The sequence below is a fragment of the Cryptotermes secundus genome, unplaced genomic scaffold, assembly GCF_002891405.2.
Source record: "Cryptotermes secundus unplaced genomic scaffold, Csec_1.0 scaffold579, whole genome shotgun sequence".
Lineage (NCBI taxonomy): Eukaryota > Metazoa > Arthropoda > Insecta > Blattodea > Kalotermitidae > Cryptotermes > Cryptotermes secundus.
This window is the reverse complement of record NW_019719366.1, coordinates 426,945-442,182: the sequence shown is the minus strand read 5'-3', so window position 1 is coordinate 442,182 and position 15,238 is coordinate 426,945. Positions and strand designations below refer to the sequence as shown.

At 39.5% G+C, this 15,238-nt stretch overlaps 1 protein-coding gene across 1 annotated transcript in view; it reads left to right on the top strand.

The window, feature by feature from the left end:
* LOC111864854 (R3H domain-containing protein 1) overlaps positions 1 to 15,238 on the top strand; it is a 104,087-nt gene that overhangs the window by 40,032 nt on the left and 48,817 nt on the right. Inside the window, exons 3-7 of the mRNA XM_033751647.1 lie at positions 2,384 to 2,478; positions 3,256 to 3,525; positions 7,681 to 7,924; positions 10,099 to 10,240; positions 14,073 to 14,328. Coding sequence (XP_033607538.1) covers positions 2,384 to 2,478; positions 3,256 to 3,525; positions 7,681 to 7,924; positions 10,099 to 10,240; positions 14,073 to 14,328 — 1,007 coding nt within the window. The remainder of the gene's footprint in view (positions 1 to 2,383; positions 2,479 to 3,255; positions 3,526 to 7,680; positions 7,925 to 10,098; positions 10,241 to 14,072; positions 14,329 to 15,238) is intronic.

The window sequence follows — 15,238 nt, the reverse complement described above, 5'->3', positions numbered from 1 at the left end:
CCCATAAACCATCACATAACTTGTCACCTAGTGTTTGCTCTTGTCTCTACAGAGTGAGTTATGATGTGTCCTCTGATTGATTATCCCACAAGCTATGAAATTCACACTGTCATCCACTTTCTTCACCCTAAAAACATAAATGCTGCAGAAATCAATCATGAATTATGTGCGGTTTATGACCAAAATGTAATGAGTGAAGGAACTGTAAGACTGGTGTAGAATGTTCAAAGATGGATGAAGAAATGCTCATGATGAAGAGTGAAGTGGTTGGCCATGTGTAATGAGTGCTGATCTTATTCAGAGTGTTGACCAAAAATTTGTGAAAGACAGCACTTTACAATTTCAGAACTTTTGTGTAAGTTTCCACAAATTTCACACTTTGGTCTGTATGAGATTGTCACAACTAGGCTAGGCCATCATCACAAGTTTCTGGGCAAAATGGGGTGCTGAAAATGCTCACAGTTGTGCACAAAATGCAGAGAATGGCTTCAGCTTTGACTTTGACTTCTTTTAGAGCTATACCACAAAGATGGCATTGAATTTCTCAATCACATCGTATGAGTGGCAGATGATGAAACCCGGTTTTCATTTGTGAATGTTGAAACCAAAGAGCAGTCAAAGCAGTGGATGCACATACATTCACCAAACAAGCTGAAGAAGTTTAAACAAATGTCTGCCAGAAAACTAATGACAGCTGTTTCCTGGGACAGGAAAGGGGTGCTGCTGGTGAAACTCAGTAGTGTACTGTGAAACATGAAAGAAGATATGTAGGGCCATTCAGGGCAAATGGCGTGGAATGTTGAAATCTGGCATAGTGCTCATCAGTGACGATGCACATCCATATACAGCTGGTCACACTCAAGCACTGCTGGATCATTTCAATTGGGTGTTGTTTGACCACCACCTTTACAGGCTTGATCTCTCTCCAAGCGACTACCACGTGTTTACCTACCAGAAGAACTGGTTGTGATCACAACAGCGCTTCAACAATAATGAGGAGTCGATGGAAGGTGTCAAAACTTAGCTGAGCTCACAGGCGACAGACTTCTCTGACACACACTTACAGAAGCTTATTTCCCAATATGATGAGCGCCTCAATTCCGGCAGTGACTATGTTGAGAAATAGCTTAAGTATGTATTTTTGTATATAATACATTTTTTCTCCTTGTTCATTTGTTAACAGCTCACCAGAGGTTACTTTCTGAATAGTCCTCATAGTTCTGATATTGACAAAGATGCACCATTATGTGGAACTTGAAGCTTTTTTGGCAATGAGTAACAGAATTAGTGTTCTGGGATGTGACATCTTATCATTTGGTAGATGAATAACAGTGTTTTGGAAGAGCCTACTGCCTCCATCTTCAGGGTAAAATAATCCTTTTTACTCTGAAGATGAGGCAGCAGATTTCTCAAAAATGTTGGTGTCCATTTACCAACTATCTAGTGTCACATCCTAGATGACCATACTCAGGATATTTCACAATATTAGAAGCAGCAACTGGGGGTCAGTTGGTCCCCAAGTTTATCCTGGGATTTACACCAAAGTACCATGTTACCCAGTTTAGGTTACATCTCTAATATAGTGGGCACATTGGTATGATTTCTTGGTACTTGATCTGGAAATTGTCTGCACATGTGTATTTGAACTACAGTTAATTGCATTGAGACTTTATTTTGGTATAAAGGAATTTATATAGCTTGAATCCAGGAAGATCATAGATGTAACAAACTGGTCAGTTTGACCAGAAGTGTACCAGTGTATGAAGATCACTGCCACCCGTCATAGTTCTGCTAGAACTGACATCATGGCACTTAATCTGAATATCAATAGTAAGGTGACTGCAGGGGAAATTGGTGATTATATATGTGGTGGAAAGAAACAAGGTGCTGGTTTTACATGGAAGCTGTAGGTGCCTCCATAACTTTCATGTACTTTGTCACTTTTTTTTTTTGTTTTGCCATATTGTGGTGTAAATTAGAATGAAATGAAAAACTGTATGCGTTTTATTTATACAGCTTTAATTATTTTTAGTTTATCATGGAAATGGAGTTATGTTGTTCATATTTATCTGTCTTGTTACAAACTTTCAGAATCATCTGATTCTCTAGCCTAACCTAAAAGTTTCTACAGTGAGCATGGCTATAGGTGCAATTGGGTTGGACTGATTTTTCAGAAATAAGGTTAAAAAGTAGATTATGTTAGTTTTGTGTTTGCCGTTCTATTTTTCTGCACATTTTCAGAATAATTTAGCACTGCCTAATGTCCGTGCTTTAAATCCTTGTCAAACTGTGCTTTCTGTTTTATGGTTCTGTTAGTCAGCTCTTACTATATTATCCATCCCTGTGCAGGATACACACCCTGACCAGACGCTGTCTGTTACAGTTCCCAGTATAGTTGTTCACAACGGATCCAACAGTGCTCCAGGCAGTCCCACCATGGAGCGAAGTCTCCGCGCTCAACGAACACTCTCCAAACAGGTACACATAACTAAATGACTACCAAGAATTGCAGTACTGCATTTATATCCATCAAATTATCTAAAGGTCTGTACTATTATCTTCTTTAAATATGTTAGTAGTCATAAAATACTTAATTTTATTCCATAACAGTTAATTTAAATATGCTTGATATCATGCAGAGACTGTCATGTCTTGTGTTTAGTACTTAATACAGATGAGTCAGGTAACATTTATCTGTGTTAGCTGCATGACAATATAGAACTTGAAAGGTCTGCATGTTTAAAATCTTATGTGATTCATAATTTCCAAAAAATTAGTGTCAGGACAGGCCAAAGATCATGATCCTATAATTGTCGCCTATTTTGTCATTTATAAATAAGAATTCTGCAACAGCTGTGACACATTTGGAATATTTCAGTAAATCATGCTTACAATATGAACTGCATGGCAGAATTTTGAAGTTGGTTCTGCTTCATTTGTCAGAAACTGGCATAAAGTGAAGGGAGATAGGTTGAGTAGGGCAGGTAGGGAAAATGGATGATGATGATGAATGTGTAGTTCAGTTGTAGGAATTGATATGTGCATGAAAGGTCATCCTTCCTTGAGTTTGTCCAGGAAATTGTTGCATAATTATAATATATGACCTATAAGAGGAGACAGTTTTATTCTTGTCTATTCTGTAGCCAGAAATTTATCATGGAATAAATCAATGAAGGCTTCAGAGTGTTATATGTATATTGACAATAATGTAGGCTGTGAAGGAAATAGCTACCAGAAGAGCTCTGTTGTTTGCAGGCAGAGTTTGAAGAGTTGGAGGAAGATGATTCAGTCCCACATATGTCAAGCCCCTCCAGCAGCCCTGGTGCTGCCATATCAACGTCTTGCCACTGCCAGGGCGATAACAGCACCCCCAGTCCAGTGTCTTGCAATCAAACGTCCAACAAGCACAAGACAGTGGAGGTCAGGGATGACACACAGCAACAGCAGCAACAGAGAGCAGGCCTCTCTAGAACAAACAGCCTGGATGTTGAGGAGAAGTCCCCACCACCACCCCCAAGAGTCAGGGTAATGCAGCCTTCACTGTTAGATGGTTACAAAATCACAATTATTTCTGAAATACAGATATTTATTTCAGGTGTGAATGTGAGAATCACACGAAGAATGTGATCTTCTGGATTTTAATGCTGTTTAGTTCTGAGAAAGCCCAACTCTTCAGGAGAATATGTTGCCTCCATCTTATGGGTTGAAGAGTCAGCAAGAAGCCAGTGGAAGCAGGTGGCAAGCCTGCTTCTGCTGGTACTGTTTGACCCAGAAGAAGGAAGCAGCATGTTCCCTGGAAACATTGTGTTTTCTCCAAATTGCACTATATTAGAACCCAGAAGTCTATACTATTCACAGCTGCCACTGTGACATCCTCAAATCTTACAGTCACCTGCTCTGGTCTGATTATTTTGAACGGTTGAAAACACAGTAAAATAAAAATTTATTGCACAAAATTATATTCTGCAATAATTTGTAGGATTTTAGGTTCTCACTGCTGTGGTTATGAAGAGTGCTATCTTCTGGGATATAGCACCATGTAGTCCATCAGAAGGACACTCTGCTTGTCACCTGCTTTCACACTGGTATCTTGCTCAGCTTATTCTACCCTGAAAATGGAAGTGATATGTTCCTCCCTAAACATCGGTTGACTTTCAGTGGACTGCACCGTGTTATATCCCAGAAGATAGTACTCTCCTGTAATAACTGTTTGTAAAAGCTGGGATGGCTGCCATGGGTTGAAGGAACAGACTTGATTCCTACCTGATGCAAACATTTTCATCTTCACCACCATGACCAGACCACCTATGGGGCCCATTCGGCCCATTATCTAGTGGTTATGAAGAATAAAGTGGTCAGGGAATCAAAATTGAAAACTGGACCGCCATGTAGTGCTGAAGCATAGAATGCATTCTGCCTTCATGCCCACTGTTGGCCTTGAAGTTTTGGTGCTTAGGGACGTTTATGATTTATGCTACTTAATGCTATATGTTTTAGTAATCACAGTGGCTATGCCATGAACTGTAATGGCTGTATTTGTGAAAATAACGAATTCCATGTTTTTAATAGGTTATGTATCATTTAGTATGTTCGTGTAGTAAAAGGAAACACAGCTGATGAATTCTGATATAGAATTATAATACAGCAATCCCTTGTTTGCTGTAAGGTTACATTCCTGAAAAATTCCATGGTTAGCAAGACCAAAACCTTACTGAAAATTGGGAGTTCAGGGAACTGCAACTGCTGTTAACACTCATCAAAGCCTAAATACATATAAAATGTTAATCTGAAAACCTGAAGGGAATATAGTGCTTGGAAGACCTAGGTGCCGAAGGTAGACTAACATTAATTGTAATCTTATATGAATAGGTTGTGAGGCTGTGGACTGTATTCACCTGGGCACTATGGCTCTACCCTCATTTGATGTTGAGCTTTTGATGCTGTTTTCTGTGTGCAGAAAAATTAGAAATTGCAGATACATAAAACCAAATACTGCAGCTGATGGAACTTGGATACTAGTGGAAAACTACAGCTGCGCTGAAATACATGGTTGGCAAGAGATTGCTGTATTTAAGCATTTTCTTACTGCTGTTGGTCATTCAGATTTATAAATCTGTTACTGCTACCAGGATTTTCAACTTACTAAGAGTTGGAAATTCACAAAGGAATAAATGTGCTCTTAACAGATGTCTCCTGATTAGGTACTAAGTTGTAGCATAATGATGATTCATATCTGAACTGAACGTGCAGGTGCAGATGGGCTTTGGATTTATTGAGGTTTTGTTGCTGCAGCCAGTGTTCTGTATAGTACTCATCCTTTTCCAGAGCTTCCATCCACAAAAAAAAAACTCCATAGTTTTAGTCTGCAAGTGAACTATTCCAGCTGAGCTACCGCTGCTTCTCAGCGAAGTTAGTGCCAATTTTAGCAGGTAGAGGGTGTCGCGTGGTCAGTGCAATGAATCCAAATGGAAGTTAATCTCGGGTTTCTACACCAGAGCCACTATTTCCTTGAAATAGCTCCTCAGTTATCCTCACAAGCCTGACTGGACCCCATTCCAGACCCACTGCTTCTCAGAGCTCCATGTGGGCACTTACTGATGCTGCTTTTAAATAATCCTGTGGGTTCACATTTGCATGCAGTTGTGCATCATATATTCCTTTTTGTGTATAGAAGTGGAAATCACACTGGAACAGTTTTCAGACTATGGAAATGGTTCTCAGCCAATGTGTTGGTAGTTTTGAGGCATTCACAATTTCTGTCTTAGGACAGGGAGAAGACATTCCTCATCCATCTAGGGCTTATCTGTTTCTCCATACTGTATATGACAATTTATCAGGATACCACTGGCTTACATTCAGCACTTTTAATCCAGATGACAACTTCCTCACATAAATCTTGCTGTTATCACTTGAATGGACTTAAATTTGAGGAAGAAACTAGTGAAATGCTACATTTGGAGCATAGCTCTGTATGGGGCTGAAACATGGACACTTAGGGCAGTAGATGAGAAACATCTGGAAAGTTTCGAAATGTGGTGTTGGAGAAGGATGGAGAAGATCAGTTGGACCGATTATGTGAGAAATGAAGAAGTGTTAATTAGAGTCAGTGAGCAGAGGAATATCCTACATGAAATAAGAAAACGGAAGGCTAATTGGATTGGTCATGTTTTACGCAGAAACTGCCTTCTAAAAGAAGCTATCGAAGGAAAGATAGATGGGCGGATAGAAGTGACAAGAAGACGAGGAAGAAGACATAAGAAGATGCTGGATGACCTTGGGGACAGAAGAGGATACTGTCATTTGAAGGAGAAAGCTCTAGATCGCATTAAGTGGAGGAATTGTTTTGGAAGAGACTGTGGACCTGTCGTCTTGACAGATTACTGATGATGATGATGATCACTTGAAAGATCAGGAGTTCTTGCAACATTATTGTTGCTGATTGAGCAGAATGGAGTTCCATTTGATATTCATATTCATCACTTCTGTCATGGAATTGACTATTCATGGAATAATAAATTTCAGATCCATTCTTACTTCTTTTTATAAGAAAAACTTCTATATACACACATCAGCATAAATGATGCCTCACCTAACAGTTTGCTATGCGTAACACACTAGCACATACTTACTTACTTACTTACTTACTTACTTACTCACTCATGGAGCTGAGCCCTTCTGGAGGAGCTGCTAATTCTGCAGCTACTCAAGAATTTCCCAGCGTTTTATGGAACCTGAAGGTTCATTACCGTGTTCACAAGAGCCCTCCACTAGTTTGTATCCTCAGCCAGATCAGCCCAGCAGGCCCAGCAGTAAAACATACGCAGTCACAGGAGTAAGACACAACACAAAGCACAATACACATGAAAGTAGGAAGAATACTCTGACAGAAGAAGTTAGGTGTGACTCGCATACTGAAATACGACATAAGGATAACAAATCCTGAACAGTTTTAACATTTTTAATATTTAAAATTTAGCAATATATATGGCGAATATATATTTTAGTTATTTTAGTATAAAGACAACAGGGCATGCAATGCAGTAGTTCGACGTACATCGAAAAGCGCCTGAAGATGGCACTTTAGTGCCGAAACATGTAGTGCAAGAGAGAAGAGTAAGGTGAATAAATGTATGCACTGTAAGACGGTCAGAGTAAATCATGGACATAAATCAGTGCAACAGGACGCTAAAATATAACATGATTGAATGCCTTTATATACTTACTTACTTAAGGAGCTGAGCCCTTCTTGAGGAGCTGCCAAATCTGCAGCTACTCAAGAATTTGCCAGCATTTTATGGAACCCAAAGGTTCATTACCGTGTTCACAAGAGCCCTCCACTAGTTTGTATCCTGAGCCAGATCAATCCAATCCATACCATCCCAGCCTCTCTCTCTAAGATCCATTTTAATATTGTTCACCCACAAATGCCTTTATATACAGGAATTAAATATTGCATGTATATTCAAATTCTAATTGTCCAGTGATTGTTGGGTAGTGTGCAGGTGACTAACACATCTTTCTTCACTGTCACTGCTAAACTTAACATCCCAGTCTTTCTTGCAGGATCATATCTTCGTCTTTAATCTAAATCTTAATTATGATGAGTGAAATTATCTACTAGGATGCTTCTACATGCCAATGGGTTCGCAGAGCCATACATGATTCCAGTATATGTTGCAGTCACACGCCAAGGTGAAGCTGCTGGTGCGAAGTCATGCCATGAGAGAAGAAACGTCACCTCCTCCAGATCCTGACGCACACCATATACCTGTGAGTGGGCCAGCGCCTGTTCAACAACAGCAGCAGCCACAGGCAGGCTGCATCAACAGTCTGTCCGTCAGCCGCCCTAATTCGAGGCACAAGCTACGCCACCAAGGATCTTCACAGGGAAGCATGGACAGTTCCTCACCGTGCTTGTCCAGAGGTGTGCATCTGATATGACTGCTGTTGTTTATATACTGTGCTCTGTCTTAAATACCTGTCGTCATGAAAAGTGTTGCCACCTATACTCTAAGTGAATATGAAATTAGCCTATTCAGGTTCCCTCTTCATTCCTTCAAATTCACCATCCATATTCATTCATCAGTAGTCTGTCAGATGACAGGTTCACAGTCTCTTCCAAAAACAGTTCCTCCCCTTAATGCAATCTCAAGCTTTCTCCTTCAAATAAAAATATCCTCTTCTGTCCCCAAGGTCATCCAGCATCTTATTACATCTTCTTCCTTGTCTTCTGGTCACTTCTATCCGCCCCTCCAGTTTGTTTTGTCTCCAGAGAAAACATCTCGCATACATGGTATCTCTGTGTCTGGAAAGAGACTATCCAGGAAAGGTGATAATGTGGTAGTTTTTCCATTTGCTTTTCACATCGCAGTACAACAGCCGTTCAAACCACTCTGGTCACTCCTGTTGCTATACAAACTTCAACCATCTCAAGCATCATTTGCTCTGTGTTTCAAGTCGCTGCTGGTGACGCTGCTTCCGGCATCAGTTTTTGGTTTTTGGTGTCACTCTTCGTCTGATGCCTACCCTTTGACCTGTCCAGCAAGGGAGGCCCTGCCAGTAGCTACGCTACCGCTGGTATAGCTCTCAGGGTCCTTGGAATACTTAAACCCCCTCACCACGATAAGGTGGAGACACCAACGAGGAGGGGCATAAAAATATCCTCTTCTGTCCCCAAGGTCATCCAGCATATACATATATACAAAACCAATGCCTGCCATTCTGTCATTATTCTGTCACTGTGTAGAAGTTGTTGAGGCACTATGCTACAAGCCAGAAGGTCACGGGTTTGGTTCCCAAAGAGGCCATTGGATATTTCAATTTACCTAATCCTTCTAGCCACACTATGGCCCTAGGGTTGACTCAGCCTCTAACATAAATGAGTACCAGGAATCTAACTGGGGTGGTAAAGGGCGGCCGGCACGTAAGGCTGACAAACTCACTGCCATCCGTGAGCCAGTTGTCTAAAAAATGTGAGAGCTAAATGTCTCACAACCCCAAGGGCCTCCACAGCATGTTACACAAGGGTAGCTTTAACCCCCCCTCCCCCCATTTTTTTAAGTTGTTTACAGCTACAGATAGGACTGCCAGGCAGCAAGGAGAGGGTTTCATTCATTACTAATGAACTACAATAATTATTGTAGTTCCAACCTTTGCCCCCCCCCAAAAAAATCCATTATTAATCACTTGCATATTCGTCAAAATTATGATTTAATATATAAGACTGGATCAGCAGAATCGTTGTGTGTGCAAACTGCAGCTAAAAATGAGAATTGTTTGTTTTGAAGGTTGTACCCATTTGCTGCATTTGAGATTATGCAGAACAGTGTGTAGTGCATATTGCTTAAGGGGAAGACTACAAAATGTACATGGGAAAAAATGGAGTGAGTGTATGGTGGAAATGTCAGAATAATAGCTATTCATTTTACATCTCAGGATCAAATCACTCAGCCAACAGCAGCAGAGGAATTTTTTTTTTTCAATATTCTCTTCAGTGTAGTTCTGGTCAGAAACTGAAGTCAGATGTGACATATTTTTTAAGGCAGTTAATATTTAGGCAAATAGTAAACAAAATAATTAGCCAAGAAGTAAATGTTTTGATATATACTGCATTACTAACAGAGCAATAAAGAAAATGTTTCAACAATCAATAGTGCATTTTGAATATTGTATGTTTGAATTTCTGCCTGGTGATGACCAAAGGTTGTTGAAACATATAGTGACATTGTAAAATACCTGAAATTGAATGTACATGTTGGTGATTTCTGTTGATAGCCAGTAGTTTAATACACAGCAGGATGATTGATTGTAAGAATTTATATATCATAATTTTAGCATTTTTGAATAGAAGACAAGAAGATAAGATTCAGTACTTATTGACAGACCATACATTATTCTTTTAGTTTCAGAATGGGTCTTAATTTTGTGTGCATGTATGTGCACGCACATTTGTGAGAGAGAGAAATTCTAAAGTCATGAAGTTCTTACAGTGAAACTGTGTGAAGTATAATGTGAACGATCAAGATTTTTCTGGATGTGCAACCTGTAATGAAGGGTGTTGATAAAGTAAAAATATATGTCATATTATTTGGTGTGTAGACAGCAGCACAGAGCAGTACACGGATGGTACAGGAGTTGATCTTCAGCAGTTCATTGCAGACACACTGAATCGCAACCAGAAGGACAGGATACTGCTGCTGAAGATTGAGCAGGAACTGGTCAGCCTTGCCAAAGACAACAAGTGAGTCACTCAAGTAACTGTTATTCTGACAATGCTCATGCTGGAGGCTTCATTACACTGATGTGTACTAGTCCTAAACACATTACTTGATTATTTTGTTTACTATAGTTTAGTGCTGGTTATTAGATGAGATCCACTGAAATTCACATTTTATCTGGAAGGTGATGCTAAATGGTTGACCACTTTCCTGATTGCAGTTTGTTACATTTTTGCAATTTTTCATGAACTTATATTTAGACCGTGAGCTTCATTGTGTGCTTAGCATTAACTATATTTCATGTTTTGATTAAAATCAAAGTTGGGAGTAATATGTGGGCAGTTAGCAAACACTGAATTCTATTAATTGCTGCTACCTCTGCTTTTGTTTCTAGCTGGGCAGTGTAACAGAGTCAGAATGGTATTATTGCTCTGTTAACACACAAACATATTACCTTTGATTTTGGTGATTAACCTTTAAGTGCCGAAGTGCCCCGTTTGTGCCAGTCATGAGTAAGGTCGTCATGGCCAAAGTACCCCGTTTTGGCCAGTCAGGCATTTAAACTCTGCTAGTGGAAGCACGCGCACACGCTGCTAGTATAAGCGCATGCACAGTCCTAAATATTTATTTTTAAATGTAGTAATTACCAGACCGACTTGAGTAAAATCCTAATAGAGGAATAAAAATGATACCTAAGTGAACAACAACAAAAAGATTCTGCAGATAAATATGTTGAAAATATATAGTAAAATTCGATGTACATACCTTTTTTGTTGTTATCTGCTTGATGTATGTATTGGCTCCACCCCCTGCATCATCTAACTAAATCTCGGCTTTGTGTGATATTCTTTGAAGCACCTGAGAGTGCACAGGCCCATGTCACATTTCTCGCACTTTGTGTGTATTCTTCTCTTCCCACATGCAGAACAGACGTGGCAGTTCAATCTCTTGTCTGAATGGTTTGGCCAGTGTTGTCGATTGGCCTTTTCTAGGCAATATATTGTAGATGAAAGAGCAGGAGGTCGACCTAAGGGCCCCTGGGGGCGAGGGCGACACGTTGCGGCATGCTCCAGCATGTTGCGCACAAGGGTTAGACGAAAGTCTCTATGTGATATTTTCGCACCACAGGATGACAGCACAATGAAACTGTTCAGAATCGTCAGATCTAGTAAATGGAAGAATAGTTTCTTCGTCCATTTCCAAGTCCGACGGCTGATGGAATAACTGTTTGTCATCCTGTCCGCTTTGTCAACATATCCCTTGTGCATGTTGTAATCCTCAACAATTGCAGGCTTTATGGCATTTCTGTGTTCATCACAGAAATTGCCTTCTGCTGGAGGAGCGTGCATATTAGTCAACATATATACATCTCGTTTGTCTTTCCAAACTAATACTGTCATGTCACCCCTCACCCTAACCCGTATGTCTCCTTTCTTCATTCCAAGTCTCCTGTTGCATATGTCTTGTGGTAGGCCCTTCCGATTTGGTCTGACTGTCCTGCAGCAGCTTATTTTCTTTGCAAACAGTTCGTCAAACAAGTCTGGCGATGAAAAGAAATTGTCCATGTACAGTTTGTGCCCAACCCCCTCAACCCTTTGCAGAGGTCCCTGACCGTTGCATGCATTGCTGTCACTTCTTGGTCAGTGCATGTTCTGTCTTTACCTAAGTAAACCTTCATGTCGTATGTATAGCCTGCTGAATCACAGAGTTTGAAGATTTTGATTCTGAAACGTTTGTGTTTCTTAGGAATGTATTTTTCTGAAAATAACCCTCCCCTTGAATTTTACAATTATTTCGTCAACGGCCAGATGCTCCGAAGGATTATAATATTTTTCATATCCGTCATTTAGAGTGTCAGAAATAGTCCGAATTTTTCATAGTCAGTCATAATTGTCGGCTTGTCTGTCAATTCCTGCATTGTTGTCTGTAAAGTGAAGGAAGTGAAGAATATGAAGAAATCGGTCGTGTTTCAATGTCTTACCGTAGAAAGACGTGAGAAATTGCTCAGCAGTCGCCCAGTAGTCTCTTATTCGGTCTCTAATGTCATGGCCCATTTGAATAATGATCCCTAAAAAAAGAAACATTTCGGAATCAGTAATGTCAGCAAGTGGAGAAGGTCTGTCTTCAAGGCTGTCGAGTTATTGGTGATAATATCTGTTAGTCTCTTCCACCAGCAGATGTATAATTCCTGTGAAGAATAACATGAACACACAGAGTGGAGTGGAATCCTTATTCACATGTGGAGCTTTGTTTAGATTTATCCCCACTGCTCCACCAGAAAAATTATTCACACCCCTTCTGCCATGCTGTTGTGGTGGTCCCCATGATGATGGTGATGACAACAATGATGATAGTGATGATGATGGTGGCTGCACGAGTTCTTCATCATCCTCATCTTCGTAGCCCCAATCATTATCTTCATCTTCTGTGCAACAGTCCGAATCAGAATCAAATATCAGTTGCCTTTCAATTTCATAATTTTCCAAATGATGTTTCATTGCCATGGTAAGATGAACTGAAACGACAGTATTCGATTTCACTATCACTGCACAGAAAACAGACCACACCTTGTATCTCAGCCACAAACCAACTGTTTGTTCATGACCCTAGAAAGGGAAATAATACCTTGCAGCTATAACGGAAGGTCTTAGCACTGAAGAAGGGACCCCTCTAGCTTTCTCTTCAATAGCCATTCTTTCATTTTTCTGTCCTTTAGTAAAAGATTCGAAAATCTGAAAAGTGTAAGCAGTGCTAGCAGAAGACCAAATGATTTTATTGCTTACATCTGTTTTATGACACCAGGGACTGATAAAATTCGTCAAGTGCTACAAACAGAAATGAATTTATAATGCAGAACAACTTTGTGAAGAACTGGGATACCATTTTTGCAGTAAGCATCAAAATTAAAATAAAATAAAATAAAATAAAATAGGGTATAACACTTTGTATAAAAATTTTCAAATCTTCCGTTGTTATACGTGACAGTATGTATTTTGCTGATACACACAAAGTTAATTCCGTCCATTTATCACAAAAATTGAGTTAAATTTAAACACAGTGCTCAAAATTGTTTAAGCGCCCTAAGAGGAACAGACATTTAAACCCAGAGTAGCAACGGGCATTTAAATGCACACCAGCAGCAGGCATTTAAATAAACTCCGGCCAGCTCAAGATTATCACCATTTCCGAAGTCCGGCGTTTAAAGGTTAAGTCACATCAGCACTGACAGGCTTTTATCTTGCAGAATTTTCATTTGCTCATACTGAAAATCAATACAAGATGAAAATTTGATATCAATAAAATAACAAAATCATTATTACTGAACAGTAAAAAAATAAAACTTAACTTCTACTCTGAATGTGTCATAGCTTACTTATTTCTGTGTTGTAAAAGTTATCAATTATTTCCTTTTAATTAAAGGAAATAATTTTGTTCCTGTAATGGTTAAAACACAAGAATGTTATGTTTTTTTTTTTCATTGTGTTGCCTTTGAAATCCTCCCAACCAACCATTTATGTTATAGTGCCAGAAATTATAAGAGAAGAAATGTGTGCCCTGCTCAGAATGAGAGAAGTGAAATAAAGGAATAAATACAATATATTGCCTAAAATTTTTAAGTTATTATCAGTGAATTTCCAAATCTTAAGTGACTGCCATTGTTTGTGGACAAGTCAAATTACTCATTACAAATGATTTGTCTGGAGGAATGTGGGAAGGGGAAGTCTGGAAACACGTCTGAGGAGCTGGGGTATGACAGGGAAGCATGATAGGCAAGGATGACTTGGGTAGCCCATTAGTATCCAGGGAAAAGTTGGTATGAGTCAGAAGAAAATTAATCTTTTATCCCATTTACAGACGCAACCACTACAAGTTCCCGCAGATGTCCTCATACCAGCGTATGCTGGTGCATCGTGTGGCTGCATATTTTGGCATGGACCACAATGTTGACCAGACGGGAAATTCTGTCATTGTTAACCGCACCAAGAGCACAAGGCTTCCTGACACCAAATTTCGTGACTATATTCGAGAAGAGCTGCTCTTCCCTGAAGAGCCTCGGAGATCCATCCTGAAGCGAGATTCTTCTTCATTTGAAGACAGTTGTAATTTCAAGGTAATGCATATTGATAGTAGAAGCTGAGGACAGCGATGGCCAATCCATCTTTTCATCTCATTGTGTGATATTGGTGTTCTACTGTTTTACTTTCCCAGTATTGCTGTATAGTGATTTTTTTTAACTATTATTTATTTGCATGTGAATGTATTTGGAGGGGACTGGCATTTCCCAGAAATATACTGTAGCTTCGTAGGTCCTACAGAAAAGCAAGCATTTAGATCTGATGTAAATTTTATATGCGATGAGTTTGACGTTGCAAAGTTCCTCACCCTAATTGTCATACAAAAGTAATATGGAAAGCTCGACCCCTTATTACTTTCATTGTTCTTGAATATCTCTTACACTTTACAGCACACAGACCTGGTGTCATAAAAGTGTAAATTTTCTTCAAGATGAGATAAGCTACTTATTTCTCCAGCATGTTGATGGTGTTCGGTTATTAAGCTTGGTTGATATTCAGTACTCATTAACGACTCTAATTCTGTTGGAAATTATGTGACTATTGGGTAACACTCTAAATTCATAAGTTAAATGGTGAAAAAGGAAACATGTAGAATACACTGGAAACATATTGAAACAAAGACTTCATTATAGTGACAAAAAGCCATCAGACCCATTCAGTTTCCTAATGTTGCATACATGGAAAATTCATCACATAAAATGTGGGCTCTTTTCTAGCGCAGTCATCGTAATGAGTGGCTTCTAATTAGCTGCTGCTGTGTTCTCACAACTTTTTGCACCAGCTGTATGTGCCATTTTGCTTCTGGAGTTATTTATGGCTAGCAGTCTGTAAAGGTCCTGTAACTTACCCCCTCTGCCATATCCTTGTATAGGACAAAATTTCTCATTCAAAATCTGAGTAGGTTACTCCCTCACCCAGATGTCTACTGCACCATGCAGTATCTTC